At 41.4% G+C, this 18,426-nt stretch overlaps 1 protein-coding gene across 1 annotated transcript in view; it reads right to left on the bottom strand.

Moving 5' to 3' along the window:
* The window catches only part of grm8a (glutamate receptor, metabotropic 8a), a 111,713-nt gene that overhangs the window by 19,973 nt on the left and 73,314 nt on the right, over positions 1–18,426 (bottom strand). Inside the window, exon 5 of the mRNA XM_053415461.1 lies at positions 6,734–6,937. Coding sequence (XP_053271436.1) covers positions 6,734–6,937 — 204 coding nt within the window. The remainder of the gene's footprint in view (positions 1–6,733; positions 6,938–18,426) is intronic.

The raw sequence follows: 18,426 nt of genomic DNA, 5'->3' as shown, positions 1-18,426 counted from the left end.
AGCTTATTCAAATTATGTACCATTACTGTATTATGAGACACCAACTTGATATTATCTGATGATCGAAGGGTCTCATAGGTCTTTATCTCTTCTTTGGAGAATCTCCATTGTGTCCTCTGTTCTAAAAAATACTCATAGGAGTAATTGTCTGGAGGGATAGCTTGAAATGTGTCATTTATTTGCTTTCTTGGCAAGAGTAAGATGAAAAGATCAAAGTTACTTTTTCTGTAACTTTGAGTTTACCTCAAACAACTAGAGAACTACGTCAAAAACTAAAATCATAGCTTTTACATGTCTCTTTGTGTACAGATAAATACATACAACATACTTACAAATATCGGTAGGGTAGATTTCCCTACCTACTACTTGTCTTTATATCAATTTGAAAAAGTTTGACACTTAAACTATTGCACCTTAAATTTCCCAACCTATTCCACTACTGGAAATTACAAATGAAGTCAAAAAACTGAAGAGAAAATATCTGTTCCTCAAACGTCCTGCCCTCTCATAATGTTTCCTTGACCCTGGATTATTTAGCATCTTTGAGTTACCCGTCTGCCCGGATCCTGTACTCCCTCTCTCTCTCTCTCTCACCCAACGTGAACACGCTCTCCCGAGTCTTTCTTCTTTAATGCCAAACACTAAAATATAAAATCTATCCATCTCATGGTTTCTCTTGCTTCCCGGGGTCACGGTGCTCTTGTTAGGTCTGATATGCATCCTCTCTGCTTCCCCGTTTCTTCTCTCTTCTGAAAGGTCATTTGACTTCGCTCGTCAGGAAGTATTACGCTGCACATCTTTTTCACTTTCAGCATGAACCGAGTTACTCTCCCTTTCTCTGGCCTTGCCAAATGGATCGACTTTATGGATTAGACTTTCTTCTAATAAAGTTCCCTTCAAGCCAGAGCCGTTATTGGCTAGAGGAAAAGTTGTTATCTCTGCCCCCACATGCTACTTCTCATAGTTCTTTCCACTTTTTCTGTCTTTCCTGCCAACATGTTCTCTCCAAATTCATAATGGCCTTGGGAAGTGTTTCCCTTGCCTGCCGTTCATCTTTTTGTTCGTCAACCATTTCCTCTGATTCCCTGTCCTTTCCACCTGTATCCCTCACGTTTCCTTCCTGTATACCTTCATCCCTCCATCTCCCTCAAAGGCCATTATAGTCAGATTGGCTCCCTACTCCCATTACCCTCTGTCTCTTTTGCTCCCCTTTTGTTCATCATCTCCGAGGGGCGTCCACCCTCTTCCTCTCTGAGGTCATGTGAGCTCCATCACCACCACCACCACCCCTGGCTGGTTTGTCCTCCCTTCTCCTTCTGTCATCACCGTGATCCCTCCCTCTTCTTCTTCTCTTTCTCCCTAAGGTTGTTCAGCCAGGTGGAGAGTTCATCATCTCAAAGTCAAGCCCCTCTAATTAGTGAAAGTCTGTTCCCATGGTGATGTCCATCTTGTCCGCTGGCAGGAGGTAAACGCTGCCAGCGATCAGATGACAATGAGTCTTCTCTTGCACGACAAACACAAACACACACTTGCTGCTGTCCCCACTTTTCTTATTTCTCTCTTTTTAAAATCCAATAGGTCTAAACCCAGAATCACATCACGGGCCTGAAACACAACCGATGATAATGAATGTGGACAGATCAAGGTAGGCACAATGTTGACTGGCTTCTTCTTTCTCAAATGAAAAGTCAAAGTAAAGAATGAACAAACAGGGACATTAGTTAAAGGGGTCACTATCTGGAAAGTGTGGCGCGTCTATTCCTGCACTGCCCCCTTCAGGTGTTTTAGAAACTATGGGTGTGCTGGTTTGTAACTATATTAAAACCTTACTGTTAAAATAAGGTGGTGCAGAGACGGCAGCATGTGCCAACACCATAGGGTGCATGTGAAGCTGGACGTCATTGCAGCTCCCCAAAGCATCTTGATTGCCTCCTGGTGGCTGCCTGCTGCCTACATCATGAATCCTAGCTCCTCCGCATTAGAGGGAAGATGGTCCAAATAATTTTCTTCTCAAAGATGGTTTCTGTTATTTAAGGTAGCTCTTATCACACGGATTTCTTCTGTTATATTTGAGCTTTAAAAACCTTGTGAGACGTGATTGGTCGAACCCAGAATTGACTTAATACTTTGGCTCCCGCCGCGATCGCTGCTGGCTCTCTATGTGCAAGATAACAGCTTCTATACAGTCTATTGCCCAGTCACAGAGTGTCTCTCCATCACAGAGCCACAAGATGATAGTAAATAAACAAGACTTAGGACTCATTTCTATTAGTGGGGAAAATAAAACATCACCAAGTGGGTTTTGTTTTTTCTAAAATCTGGGATTTTAATGACGAAAACGACATTTTGACTTCTGTATCAAGGCGCTGTGATAACTAAATTTTCTCACAAATTAGAAATCTAAACATGCCACCTCAGCTCAGTCTTAAGTGGAAGAGTCTGTGTCTTCAGGGGATAGAAGTGATAGGTGAGAGAGGAGAAGAGCAACCGAGAGTGTGACAGAAAGCTGGGAGGGGGGGGGGGGGGGGGGGGAGACAGGTGGTTAAAGGCAAACAAGAGAAAAAGTGAGCCAGAAAATCAAGGAGACGAGTGAAAGACAGAGGAATGACAGGGAAAGAAAGGAGGAGAAAAGGGACGGGGCGGCAGTGAGACAGAGAAAGAGTGATGGAGGGAGAATCATTGGCAAGGTGTAAGTTTGAAAAGCCTGGGGAGGATCTGGATCAGTCATTTGGAACAGGTCTGCTCTGAGTTGGTGAGAAAATAGAAAACTCGAATAGTAATCAACCTCCAACATACACACAAACACACACGCACACACACACACACACACACACACAGAGTTAATCAAGTAGCCGATTCAACAGATGGAATCACGTAGTTCCATAGTTCCTGTGGTTTGATTGTTTATTTCTCTGCACGTTGCAACAGCTCCTTCTCTTCAGTGACAACCCGAATCAGGGTTCTGTACGGATTGGATTAAAACCTAGTGCACAAACTTTTATGTTTATTATCCAACAGTAATTTTGATGACACACACATTTTAAATAAGTAAAGCGAGCTTCCCCGAAGATGAGTCAAGATGTCGTTAACAAGCCTCTATTTCTAAGCACCTCAGAGAATCTACAATAGCCTGATGTTTAAACAGCGATGTCTCTATGTTTTGTCCACAACATTTCTATATATCTATGCGTGTGTGTGTGTGTGTGTGTTTGTGTATAGTATTAGTTTTGCCTGCTTAAGCCAATAAACAACTTACCAACAAATGAAGGCTGGACAGTGTGTCATTGCTGCTCCAGGGTTTGTTTCCTTATAGTTTCCCTTACTTGCTCTGCACTGCACCAACCTGTGTGTCTGTCTGAGTTTGTGTGTGTGTGTGTGTGTGTGTGTGTGTGTGTGTGTGTGTGCGTGTTTGTGTGTGTTTGTGTGTACGCACTGTTTCAAGGTAAATCTAGTAGGTGTTTTCAAGGTAACCCATTATTCACAATATTTGCTGTGTATGAAGATGTATTATTCCAATTTTGCAAGCAATATAAATGTACCAAAATATTTATAAATATTTATAAACCAGCCACTGTTTGTATACATTTTTAATGCAAAATGATCCAACTGCAGGGCTGTATCACTGTCACATATTTTATAATTGCTGGAGCTAATACTTCCTTAAATGATCCGCCGACAAGCTAACGACTGAAGGAAGTCCCTGTGATGAATATCTTCTTCCAGGAGACGTTCACCTGGAGGTCCAGCAGGAGGACATGTCCTAATCGGCTACTTATCCCTCACATTGTTTCCCTGTCTTGCTTTCCTCCAACCTCCTTTCCTCTTCTGACACTGCTGCCTGTTTGGCTCTGCTTTGCAAATACATGTCCAGCAGGGGAACAATCACCGCTCGAACAATTTGAAATTATCCCCCCCCCCCCCCCCCTCACTCCGCCTTGTTGTTTCGTGCCGCCGCTGGAGAGGTGAATTGGTATGGATCCAGAGAGCGAGCGGGGAGAAAGAGAATCCATGCTCCTGCAACTTTAACCTATTCGCTCGCCCTCGATCCATTTATGTGCCACAAACACAAAGAGAGATAAAGCTGTACAGCAGGCTCACCCCCCGTTTCTTCGTCTGGGATATCAAGGTCAACACATCAATAATAACACTGCATTTAATTAGAAACAAAATATATCAAGGGATTTACACAGGCAGAGGTGGCTTGTTTAACATCTTTAAAATGGTGAACCCCATCATTCTCTCTTCTCAAATACAGCAGAGAGTCTGGCCTCGGAAACAAAATACATTATATCTGCACTTTGACAACTGAAAGATGACATATAGGTGCCAATAATCTACAAGCTGTTTGATGACACGGCCTAAACTCCCCAGTCCACCTGGGTTCACTTTTAGCAGTGCACCATAAATCAGCGTGTCAAAGCTCTGTGGTGAAAAATGGAAATTATGAGGGTATTAAAGACCCCTCTTGTTCCCCCCCCCCCGCTGCAACATGTTGCCCCTCAGCATGATTTATCGTATGTGTTTTATCACTGTGCAAACAAAATAGCTCGGCAAATAAACATTCTATTTTACAGGCAACCATATTGCGCGAGAAGAAAAAAAAAAAAGAGGCAAAGCCGAAAAGAAATCAAAGGGAAGCAGATTGTTCTCTATGGGAAACGTCCCACGAGGGAACGTCTCCGTGACTTCAAAAAACACTGGTAGGGGTGAAACAACGGCTACGAGATATTACACTTCTACCACATGCTTCCTGTCTTTCTGCTTTATTGCGTGTGGATTGATGCTTGGTATTCACAGCTTAGTTATTTCAAGACTTCGGTGTCACTGAACAGTTAATTACACATCGAGCTGTCTGGCTTTCTCTCTGTCTGTATGTGGCTCATATGTCTAGTGAACACTTCATCTAATGAGCTTCACTTTACATGTGTATTGTTAATGGCCCAGGGAAGAGTCATGACAGATTTGGTGCCATTTTGACACGTGATATTTTCCATATTCATAAATTTGTTTGCAATTAACGGGGCGTGGCAGTGTGCCTTTAGTGGTGCCGGATCATTTTGATTATTTTGTTATTCATTTCATTTCATCGCAAACTGACACAGACATTGATGGGAGACGTGGCTGCTGATGGCTGTTATTGCAGCAACTTATCTTCTTCATTGAATCAGCAGTTTTTTGATATGCATATAAACCAGGTAGGATGAACATGAGTTATGTAACTTCATTCTGCACCATAAACTTTACATGAAACTACTATAACTATTGTAGAACTGTTGGAGGAGGGCTCACTTATAACAAGGAATCATTCTGAAGTAGCTTCAGAGAATAAGCACAGCACAAATAAACAGACGATTCCAAACAGGCAGCTTTAGAATGTAGACAGACACTATTTAAGGAGACATTACATTACAATTCAGATTTTAACTGTAGGTAACTTATTAATCGGAGGAATGTGCCACCTCAATAACCCATTCTGGTATCTCATGTTCTCTCAAAATGGGGCCAGGAGCTGTTGCAGCACATTTTGTGTCGGGGCAAATTTCAGTAAGCATGAAGGGATTCAGTGATGCATTGGGGTAAATGGTTTCTGACCTTGTACTTATGGGATCTTTTCTCTCCCCTCTAGCAGAGCAATAACAGAGAAACACACCTGAGCACAAACCTCCTGTTGCAGTATCACAGAGAAATCAGTCCCTGTCTGTGAACTGGTGTTTGACACTTCTTGCAAACACAGAGAAAGAGACGGCACAAGAAAACCACATTATTTTGCACACATTCCCTCACAGACTCATTCATTCTAGTCTCACCTCTGAAAATGAAAATCAGACAAGCTCTTCTGTAATCCTCACAAAATGATTCCCTTTCCGTATTTCTCGCTTTCATACGCTCTAAACCAGCGGGTATTATAGATTCCACATCAAAACACAGGAAATGAAAAGGCAGACCGACAAGCAGGTATAAGCACATCAAGGGAAAAAGGGGATTAATAAGAGGATATTAACATGAGGTGTCTTATTATTGGGGAGGAAACGAGTAAATGTTTTTTATCCACTTGTCAGCAAATATAAACAGATCTTAAGTTAATTTCGAAGGTGAAATGCGACACAACGTATACTGTGTTTGATGAGGATTAGACAAATTAGAAGAGGAGTCAGGATTAGAGTTGTTTGAATAGGAGCTGGAGGTGTCGAGTCAGGGTGGATAAACAAATACGGGATTACTGGACAGTGAAATGTATTCACACGAATTTGTCCTCTTAATGAGAATGCTGACTGGCATGAGTGGTACAGATTTGTAATATATATTGTTTCATTATATACCATTATAAAGTAAAAAGCATTTGCTAGATTTGTTGATTCATCCCATTAAGACCGGAGGCCACATGACGTCTACTTCTCATCAGCAGTGACATCAAATTTAGACATGTGACATTGTTTGAAAAATGACTTGCTGAAATACTAACCCTAACCCTATAAGTGATGATCCAAGTGTTTCATTGACTAAAACAACAATGACAATAACAATGAAGAGGATTCAGTCAGATCTTGCTCTGGTGTTTTTTCCTTAGTTCAAATATAATGTCAGTATTAAAACACATAAATCCAAAAAGATGAAATGAAAAAATTGATATTCTGCATTTCTACATTGTTAACTTGAACCACTGGTGAAAAAAAATACAGCCACAGAGTGAAATCAATACACTGACGTTGAGTGAGTCCAGTGCAAGCCTTACCATTGAAGTTGACGGCGCGGATGTGGCTGAGCAGCTCTTTGCCGTCGATGTTGCTGGCCATGCGCGGGCAGAGGCCCGGGTAGCCGTAGCACAGCTCCCGGTGCATGCGGTGCAGAGCGTGGGCCATGGCGTACACGGCGTCCATCACAAACTGAACCTTCCCCTCCTGCTCGTAGCTGGAATCCCGGCCCACTTTTTCTAAAGCTGAAAGAGGGGAAATGAAGAAGTTAGACAGGAAGATAACAAGAACATGAATACAGAGGGCATTAATGCAGTGAAAGCCATTTTGTATAAGTCAACATCGTCTTAAGAAACAAGGCATCATAAAGAAAGTAATGTCAAAAAAAGCTACCCACGTATAAAAGAGGACGTGAGATACAACACAAGTCACGACCAGTGAAAGTGAAGGAAAGTATTGAAGAGTCTGAGATGAGAGTCAGCGAACGAGAACAAATAAAAGAAGAATTGGGGTCGAGCAAATAAACCCTTCAAGGTGGAGTGAAGAGAGAGAGAAGAGAAAACACTGAGGAAGAACTGCGAGCGAGAGAGGATGACCACGGTGACAGGTAGCGGGGCACTCAGCCTGACAATGACAAATAACTCCGCTCCAGCCATTCTCACCCTGGTAGCAAAGTTAGCGAGGAAAGAACAACATGTTCCTCCTTTACATCTTCTCAGGCACTGATAATGGTGTTTGCTTGTAAGAGGAGAAGGTTAGAAACCATTCAAAGGAGACTTTGTCCCCATTTTAACTCGTGTCACAAGTCTGAGTAGAGGACAATTTGTCTCTTGTGCAGTAATATTCTAGGATTTGACCGGATACAAAATGTTTATTCTGTTACTTGTCAGACTGAACAAAGAAGCTCTCTGCTCTGACTCTACTGTATTTGTCCTTTTCATTACAATGACAATAACATGTTTTTCCTTTAGCTGTAAACTAAATTATATAACTGTTCTTTCATGAAACACAATGTTTTTATATTAATACATTCATTACTAAATCTATACAATATCTATATTGATGGGTTGAACCTGGCTGATAACACCACTGGGGGTTTCAAACCCACTTGGACCTTGCAGCCTAACCTTTCCCAGGATTCATCGCATTTACAGCAAGTTGCGAGTCATTCAAGACAGTCCTGCTTAAAAATCAACCAAACTGATCGTGGTACACGTTCAAAATAAAAGGGGCGTGAAAACTTTGTTGTCATGTCCAGTCTCGGTCTTTGTGAGCTCGGTAGACTGCGTCCTCTGAGGGGGCAGCCCATGAATTAGTGTCTTTGAACTGTATCATTTTTTTAAGTTTATAAAGTGGCAATGAAATAAAAACAGGTTGTGTTTCTGCATTTGTCGAAACATATAGTTTACATGCATGACACACACACGTACGTACGTAAGCGCACAAATAACCTCCAAAATATAAATTACTGAGAGGGTTTTGTGCAACGGCTCATTAGCATAATGAGCTAATCAGAACAGAACAGAGTGAAAATAAAACCTCCTTGACGCATAAAGTGGGGAAATCAGCAATTGATGTTGACATTTAATATTTCTCTGTTTTTCATCAAAAAGCTGGATGAGTGGAACCCCCATTAGAGACATCACACATTCACTGTCTTTCCTTCGTCTCCCTATAATTATTTCACTTGTCTTCATCCCTTTGTAATGCATTCCGTCTAATTGTGCCGTTTCTTATCTTTTATGTTTTGCTCCCATTTCTTTTCAACCACTCTTTCATATTCCCTCTCTCCCTCCTCTCTTCCCGTGTCGTTCCCCAGTCCCCGTGCTGCCGCTCCCTTGGCGTTATTCACCCTTTTCTTACGAGCAGCAGTCACCTTCAGGCAACACGAATGGAATCAAAATCCATCTGGGCCGAGTTGAATTAACAAGAGCAGAGCGCAGCCCCCTCAATCAATATCAGCATCTAGAAGGAATTAATGGGGTCCTGAGAATGAAACCCGCTCCACAGTTATAGACGGCTCTCAGGTGCTTTGTATGCGTGTCTGGGTTTGTTGTGGTGATGGTGTGTGTGCGTGTGCAGGTGTGTACGTGCGAGCCCCAGTAGGAGGTGAGTCAGCATTGTCTCCGAGCCATGTGGTCCAACCAAGCAGTTGATCACGATGTCAGACTCATCACAGAACTGATCTCCACTGAATCCCTGGATAATACGGCTCTCTGTGTGTGTGTGTGTGTGTGTGCGTGCGTGTGTTCGTGAGACTTTAGGCAGATGCACGTTACGTTTAGTGTGTGTGTGTGTTTGGCAGAAAGAGAAAGAGCAGTAGAGAACAAGGGGAAAGTACAACTCTCTCTCAACAGTGAACTACTGCTCCATCTGCTACAGTGGTGGATCTAGGATTTTTGCAAATCTGGGGCCATAAAGGGGCCACCATTTACACAGAGGGGCCAATTATATGTCCGGCATCCAAGTCCTGATTCAGTAAGATTTTAAGTCATTTAAATCCTTCCTCGTTTACTGTTAGCTCTATTACTTTGATTCAAAGTCACATCATTGAACATATTGAGAAAATTGCTCCTTCCAGGTCATTGTGTACTTCAAAAAAAGATTGTAGACAATAAGTCATATTTATTGTAACTATTATAAGTGACTATATTTATTGAAATAAAAAAAGACTACTGACAGCTCAGGGGCACTTCATGGGCAAATCAGATTTTAACTTGGGCCAGTGCCCCTGGTTTCACCCCTCTTCTGTTACTGCTTTTAAATCCTTTCCTTTTCATATATATATGAATTAGGCTTATTAAATCAGTATTACTTAGCCACACACACACACACACACATTCTCTTTCATGTATGATCAGATGACTGCTTTACTTTTTCTCCCGGTTTTAACAGCACTTCATCTGCTGCAGCACCATCTCCCTCACTCGTGTATGAACACTCTCTCTTCCTGTGATAACCAGTAAAAGCCACTGCACCAAAGGGCGGCTCCTCCCCGTCCAATCTGAAGATATTAATCTGTGTCTTTCCTTCCTGTACCAGCACATTACTGACTGTAGCTTCAATCGCTGGCTGCACTGATGCGATATAGTAATGATTTCATGGCCGCAGGCTGGCTGGTAAACCAGGAGGCTACAGAGGGAGAGAAAAATGTGAAATACGACCTGTGTTCTAAAGCAACAGACCGAGACTGAGGCCGGAAAAAAACAAAACAATATTTGTTTCCTAGCATCAGGCATGAACATAACTTGTTGCTCATCAGTGTTCTTCAACATGGTGGTTAATGCATCACCTTTAATTTGTAGATGAAATAAAATAAACAGGTGCACAAATAACTGTCATTTCTTTACCCGTAGATCTGTTCAACCTTTGGGCGACAACCTGCTCAACATTTTCAATAGTCGCTGAAAAAGAAGAGCAATTTTCTCAAAAGCTTATGAAATAATGGCTCTACACCCGGTTTGCTAACTTCAAAGCCAAATCGTATTATTATTTTAAATATTTACTATACAGAGTTTATGGAGGTTGACGCTGGGATTTGTTCTAGCACTTTAAATCTAAGTAGAGCAGCAATTAAAACAGTACAAATCTAGCATTTAAGATATAGACTGAAATAACTGAGGTGTGCTTAATGTGGATTAAAGACTTTAAAGTTAAACTTCTATCCCCATCAGTGTGTGTATGTCGGCGGATGCAGCAATAACAGAACTGAGACACGCAAGCTTTTTATTTAAAAACACCGGGACTCAGATCCATGTAGAGCTGAGGAATACTGGACCAGATCCATCAGACCAATCTCTTACTCAAAAGCTGGGACCTGGACCCATCATCAGACAAATCTGCACTGACCTGATAATTATTAACTTGCCAAAACCAAGTAAATATCGTAAGGAGCCTATTTAATTGCCGTTTTTTAAACGGGGTATTTATAGGGTTAGGCTGTGTATTTCTTCTATTGAGATGTTCAATCAATTCCTATGGCATTTTACGTTATTGTTGCTGTTGAGAACTGCATATTTTAATACAACAAAGAAGTACTATCTGTGGTAACAAGCTGTGTGATGCATAACCTTCACCGAGTTAGGTGCTAAAACAGAAGCATAACAAATTGTACAGTACAACTTGTTTCCCTTTGGCAATGAGTCTTGATCTTGTGTTTGGCCTTGGTTGCTCAGCCAATTAGAAATATGCTATCCATCTATATCCGTATAATACAAGGTGGTAATACACGGATAATACCAGTGTTTTATCAGGAGTCATATCAGATGAGGTATGAGTTCTCTACTGGGACACTTCTATTAATAATCAAACTTTAAATTCACATAGGAAAGCCTGGCGACACATGCACAAACAAGTAAAGACACACTGTACCGCCACATTACATATGCACACTTGCATCTGCATTGCCATTAAAGCTTCAGAGCAGAGCGCGGCCTGTTAATATGCCACGTATTCACTAAAACCCCTTAAACAATAACATGGCATATTTCTATTGCACTGCATCACAGTAGCACGGGTACAAATATGCATCTAAGTACCAGGGAATTGGTCATTTGTGCCACATAGAGCAGAGAGCGAGACGTATTAGTGTGTGAGACCAGAGCATTCTGTGTAGAGATACAGTCCCACTCATCAACAAAGGGCCCTTGAGCTGAATGTCTAATGTCCCACCATAATCACACTCATAGTTATGCTAATACTCCATAAATAAAGTGAAACAGGACCTTAATGAGTGAATGCTTCCACAGAAGGTGCCTTTACACAACACAGGGGTGGCATTAGTGTGACGCTCCACCCTATATAAATCTTTCTTTGGATGAAAAATGAACATAAATGTGGCTTTATTATTATTGTTATTATAGTTTTACAGCAGTTCAAACCTTTATGAAATATCCATAGCTGGAATTGCAGAGTGGATAGTACAAAAAAGACCCTCATAGAAATGTCACTTTATTTCCGCAGGAAACTTATGTAAGATATTGGTTAATTAAAACATGTATAATAATAATACTAAACTTATTTATTTATAAATATGTGATTAAACATTTGTATTAAAACTGATTTTACACACAAAGCACACACAGGAAGTTCAGGGGCCACCAAAAAAAAAAATATATATATAACTTACTAAATCAACTTTAATTCAAAGAAGATGTTCAATTAAGAGAAATGCAAGCTTTGACTGAAACACTTAAATAATCTTTTAGTGAGAAGTAAATTAAGAGAGAAAGAGAGAGAGCGAGAGAGAGAGAGAGAGAGAGAGAGAGAGAGAGAACATGATGTGTTCCAGACGACAAGAATATCAACATAAAAATATCAATACAATAATTTGCCTTGACCTTTAAAAACTAAACGGTGAAAACCGCATCACTGATCGCAGTCATTATATGAAATCAGATTTGTGTTTATAAAGCCAATGTATATATAATGTGTGATTTTCCATCTTTTATCCCCGATGCATCAGTAGAGGTGCACACTTAATTGCATTCAGCACGTGTGCGTGTTCCCATTCACAGAAAGGGACAACACCGCTCAGCACTTTGTGTCACAGTTCAAAATGTCAGCGTCGATGACAATTTCTCCTCTGCTGTTCTCACAAGAAGTGAAACGACACGATGCATCATTAATCGCCACACATATCGCAAGCACATGCAACCGTGCCCTGAGACAGTTAAACGGCTGGTGCTGTTATGAGCGCTGCTAACTGGGAAAACACACTGTCTCCGTTTCCTGGGATTGCGTCAGGTGTTGTCAGCGGGGCGGGTGTGTTTCTGTCTGAGTGTGTGTGCAACACAATAAGGCTTTTATTGGATGTGTCCGCCAATTGTGTGCAGCCAGGAACAACTCGTCACGTCGGTGAAGCGGCAACAAATACATCCTCTTCGTCTTGGCGCAGTCATTTGTCCAGGTGCAAAATGAAGACTCATATTTAACGGAGTATTTTAATGCCTTCATTCATCCTTATTGCTGTGTGAAGCAATAACAAGGGGTAGGGTTTAGGATGGAGGGACAAAGATGGATGGATGAAATGTACGTGTATTAATATGAACCCTGTCTATCTTATGCACATTACACTCTAATTTATTTTCCAGCCAACAGCTCTTGAATTAAATCCTGCTTCTCTTATGATTCTGAAGTCTACAGGCGGCTTCCTTAGTCGGCTGCTTGTTTCGGGACCATTTGCATGAAAAATCATTTGAAAAACAGATGAGCAGCAACTTTCCTGTCTCATGAAAAAAGATAGATTAATCTAAAAAACCCAAAACTTCATGAGGATGCAATCATCTCCTTATCTGCCTCTGAGTCGTTTCCATGTTTTGGCGGATGATTATTTGCTCTCGCTCCAGAGGCACGCGGACCGGCCGGCTGCTGTGATCTGTTTCCAGATCTTTACAAACCCGTTAGTCATCTCGTCTGTGTTTGATAAAAGCCATGGGCGCGGAAGAAAACTTTGTTCAAAAGTGATTTCATGACGAAAGTTTTTATGTGAAATTCAAAGTCAATAGTGCATTTTGTAAATAGACCTCTGCCTGAATCGCTTAAACAACATGCTGACATCATCCTTGCACCTCAACCTCACCGCACACGTTAGATCCATCTATAGCGCTTATCCTCACAGAGGAGGCTGGAGCCAATCACATCTTACAATGGGCAACATGTAGGGTACACCCCGGACAGGTTGCCGGCAGAGAGGCACAGATACAAGTATTCACATTTTTACACGTACATATTTACAGAATATATACATATAAAAATGTGAATACCTTGGAAAAATGATGAATAAAGGAAAATATATAATTTCACTGTAAAAATGTGTGAATACTTATTCAGACAAATAACAATCCAGTTTCAATTAGGACCTTCTTAAAGGACAGATGTATAATATATAAACCCAAGATTGACATGTTGTATCCAGGATGTCATGTTATTCTGCACATATTGTTTCTCTACATTTAACAATGAGATGCAACTTGAGTTCCAGGTACTGTATCAAAAGTTAAAACACACACACACACAGAGAGACAGACAGAGAGAGAGAGAGACAGAGAGAGAGAGAGAGAGAGAGAGAGAGAGAGAGAGAGAGAGAGATGAATAGCTCTCAGGCAGCTGTCTTCTGAGTCTTTGTAGTTGGAGTCCCTCAAAAGAACTTGAAACTTGAACACACGAGCAGTGTCCCTGAACACGCCTGCATTGTACAGCGACCATGTAACTTTGATAAAACTATAAAGAACCAGATCTACACAAGAAACAAGTTTGGCTTTTGTGCAAGTTGCTTTTTCAACTCCTGAGTAGAGCAACTTTATAAAAACCAACAATTTCTCATCGTGTATCAATACAAACTAGAATTATGGTCCTGCAGTTGTATCCCCTGCTATGTGTAAAACAACCGTTATGGCCGTTTAACCTTGAAACATCCAATCACGTTCTAACCTTGGAGCCTCAGTCTGCTGGTTTGAGCCACTGTGTTAAGTACCTTGTTCAGTGGCAGTGCAGTCTGCAGTGTAGCAGACGTAATAATCTGGATGCAGTAAGTTCTGTTTTACTCTGACTGAGCAAGAATTTAAATTGCAATACGTTCCATTACAGGAGGCTGCGTCTTTAATCTCCCTCCCGCCGCCGTGATGTCAGGTCAAGCAAACATTTGTTTAGCGGCTAAAACACTTGAGTCGCGCCCGCGGGTCGTTCATCAGGAGGCTCTGCGATGAGATCAGCGAGAGAAGCCTCTAAAATGTAATGCCTCGCTCGTGAGGCCACGCCGGGTCCAAGACGAACACAAAGCGATGCATGGAGGCAGCGAGGTGAGGCTAATACAAGAGTGCTGACTGGCTAAGTGCCCTGATGGATGCCTTCACGGGACAGCGTGCCGGCCAGGTTTTACACGCCGAGTGATTGATGGCACCACGGATGACAGACGGACTAATGATTCGGACAAGCTCCTTAATTAAGCTTCAATTATGAGAACATTCGGTTCCCTCGTTCTCCTCTGACGCCGCCGCAGAGGAGATTTTTGTTTACTCAGCCGTGCTCACGTATGCATATATACGCACACATTTGTTTACCTTAAATGCAGATTAGATGACTTACTGAACAATTGATGTATTTTGAATCGCAGACTAATGCAAAATCAATTCAAATGGTGATGAATACATTTCCACAAATGTTGCATAATAAGCGTTTACCTTATTAATCAAACATGAGATGACAGGATAGGGAGACGCTGCCCCCGCGTCACAAGTCATGTATGTAATAAATCACTGACAATACATACACACTCACATCTGTTTTGTTTAACTATGTTTTTGCTTCATATAACACAAATTGAAACACACACAGGTCTCTAGTTAAAACCACGCTCGTCTGGCTTCCTGTTGGCTTCAGGGCTAATCCACCAGGAAATAAATAAATAATCAATAAGGGGGAATAGGAAATGAGCGTCAGACAGAGATTCTGCTCTACATGATTTGACAAGAGAGAAGTCAAGCCGAGGGTTCTGTAAATATACACCGCTGCATAAACACCAGTCATTGCATTGAAATGTGTGAGTGTGTGTGCCAGCGTGTCAATAATTGGTGCTTAAATTTGATGTGTGCATAGAATCAGAGATCAATGTCAATTATCATTTGAATATCATTCAGCTGGACGTGTATGTTTGTATTTGCGTCGAGCAAACGGCCGGGTCAATGAAATGTGTGTGTGTGTGGGGGGGGTATTCTGAGAGCATCAACTCTCAGAATACGTTGCTGAAATAAATCAGTTTTCAGTTTTTCAGCTAGAAGATAAAAAGGCACTTTGTGGAAGGAGTTAGTTCAATGGTTGGCTTTAAGATGGAACAAATAATTGGAGAAGTTTCTACAAAGAAAAATCTTGTTATTGTATTTTCATTTATTAGAAAAATGTGGCCCTCACTATTGCTGAAATGTTGGAAACTGGTGTCAGAGTTTTCACACATGAAGGTCTGGACCAAAGTTACTCTCTTTGTTACTTTGTTTACATTAAATATGGTTCACATTGTGATATAAAGATTTTAAAAGACTTTTATATTAGATGCATACGCCCTGAAGGTTAAGATCAACTTTACAGCCCCTGAAAAGCTTGTTTTGACCTAACAATGCTTTAAACACTTTTTATTCAGGTGTTAACTTACTCTTTAAAACCGAAGTGATCACCAGACTTCTTTAGACTTGATGCCAAATCTTTTAAGGAATCGTGTATCGTCCCCAGGTCTCAGTAATCAACTTGCTTAATACAATAATAATATTACTAATACAAATTGTGGCTGAAAGTTAAAATACAGGCTATAATAAATCACAATTTCCTTGCAATGGTGGTTGCAAAGTTTAAATCTCTCTTTGACCTTCTTATCCTCTTCTTCCATCTTCTTTACCTCCTCTCCTCCTCCCATCAGACCGCAGCCGGGATGTTTTCTGCTTTATCGCTGCGGTACTCCACTTTTCATGAATAATGTGATGCCACTGACATATGTGGCTAATATATATTACATCTCTGCATTATTACGGCCATATATCTCCACCGACGGTACACAGAGCTTATATAAATTATTCATTGGTCATTATTTATATTATGCTGAATCACTGTCCTGGCACAACTTGGCTACGCTCACCGGCTCGTCCCCCCGCTGTGCCGTCAACTTCTTTTTCTCAATTTCAATTTTGTCACTCCGCTGTTTGCGTAATCTCTCTCCTGCACGGCTTTTATACGAACAAATAAACAAGAAATCTCATTTGTGTCACGGAGGGAATGGGTGTTTTATGTCAGCGGCGCTCCCATCTCCCCACTCTTGAGCAAGCACAAATACCTGCACACCCTCACGCACACACAAAGGAAGAGGGTGAGCGATGGGACAAAAAGAGACAGGAGAGGAGGCAGAGAAAGCGCGTGATAACAATAGTCAGAGGGGAGAGGGAGAAAATTGGATCCAATAAGACAGAAGGGTGGACTAAAGACATCCAAACAGAAGCGGGAACGAGAGGTGGTAAATAGAAAGGAGGCTCGTGGAAGGAGAGGTTGAGAGAAACAAGAGAAATAAATGAAACAACAGAAGAGTGGAAGAGCGGGGGAGACGGTGGAGTCACGCACCTGAGGCTAGAGCTGCGGTTTCTTGAAGAGAGGACCAACTTTGAAATAACATTAGTGTAGCAGCTCTTGTTTCCTTTCACCCGCGACAACCCCTCCAAGATTTGGGTTTGCTCCGACGACAGAAGCACAAATATCCACAAGCGCCTGCAACATGTTTTTATATTTGAATACCGATACTTTATATTTTGCAGAATCTGAGACAGGAAAGACGGACGTAAACAAAGTGATAAATGTGGCTCTGTCTCATAATACTGTCAGTAGGGTTGTATTTTTCTAAGCAGTGGGGCAAGAGGCTATTTTCCCTTCAATTGTCCTTAAGTACTGATACAAATACCAATACCATCTAACAAAAGAGCAAATTACAGTTAAAACATAGCTCCTAGTTTCATAGCTGGTCGTCATTCTTATCAGCCGTGATAAAACTTTACTCTTCAAGTTGTAAATATGTGTGTTGACAGAGATGAGACCTGATGAAGTTTAAATAGACGTCTGTTCAGACATATTATGTGAACGACAGGTCCTGCAAATATCTCACAATAAAATTCTGGTTAACACAAATACATGGATTCAGTCTACAGAAACTCTGCAGTGCTTTTACTTTGACACAGCTACAGGAAGGGAAACATTTCTTAAATAGGCCAGGGCACAGAGAAAGTCCAACCCTATTCATCTGTGCCCCTGGAGAAAGGACTGTTGTTCTCCTGCCCTCAGTTCTAGTGAAAGTGGATTTGGAGACTCCCAAAATATTTCTGTGTACGACTTGACACTTCTCATTCATCCTTTGATTTGTTTCAATGCATCTTCCGCCATCAATCATACAAACACAGACTCATCTGTGAGACTAGGAAATAGATACAAAAAAATGGATCATTTCACCGCAGCTAAAAATGTTAAATGACACTTGCCTACTGAATATTAATGCTGCTGCACAGAGCCATAAACAAACGTCTGTCTGTAACTAGCGGTCTCACAGGCTGATATCCGTGCCGGTCTGCCTCTAATTGTCCATCAAGCTCTCCATCTGTGTTTGTCTGTGTCTTTACGTCTGTTCGACCCTGAGGCCTTTTCACTGGGGACGCAACAGTTTATCCAGCCTGTTGGCCTAATAACTCTCCTGCCCCATCAACCTCATTAGGATTTGCTCTGTTTGCAACCAACCGGCATGTGTTTGTGCACAAGGGCAAAGGCTTGACACTCTTGTGTTCGCCTGTTAAGTAGGAAGGAAGCTAGAGCGCACCCTTCAGGAGAGAACAACAGTTTGGTAAAGAAGGTGATGGACTAATAACCATTGTCAACTCTGATGTTGTCGCACTCACGTGTAGCACTTTGTAGATGTGCTATTTTGATGGCAAAGTACTAACATGATTCTTACTGTTCTGGGTTTGTACCCTTATCGAGAGTATCTTTGGATAAAAGCCTCAGCTAAATGATAAGAAATGTAATCACTTCCCATTGGCTATTTGTCTTCAAAGTAAAAGCACAGTGTTCGTTTTGTTGCCATCATGACTTCATATTAGTTGGTCTTCTATTCATGGACTGCACTGCACCATGTGCTTCCCCCTATGTCTTGGGGGGGGGGGGGGGTAGACCTGAAGATGAGTGTTATTATTACAAATAGCCTCACAAATAGCTCTTG

The sequence above is a fragment of the Pleuronectes platessa genome, chromosome 22 (genome assembly GCF_947347685.1).
Source record: "Pleuronectes platessa chromosome 22, fPlePla1.1, whole genome shotgun sequence".
NCBI classification, from domain to species: Eukaryota; Metazoa; Chordata; class Actinopteri; order Pleuronectiformes; family Pleuronectidae; genus Pleuronectes; species Pleuronectes platessa.
The sequence above is the reverse complement of the archived record's forward strand: the minus strand, read 5'-3'. Positions and strand labels throughout refer to the sequence as shown.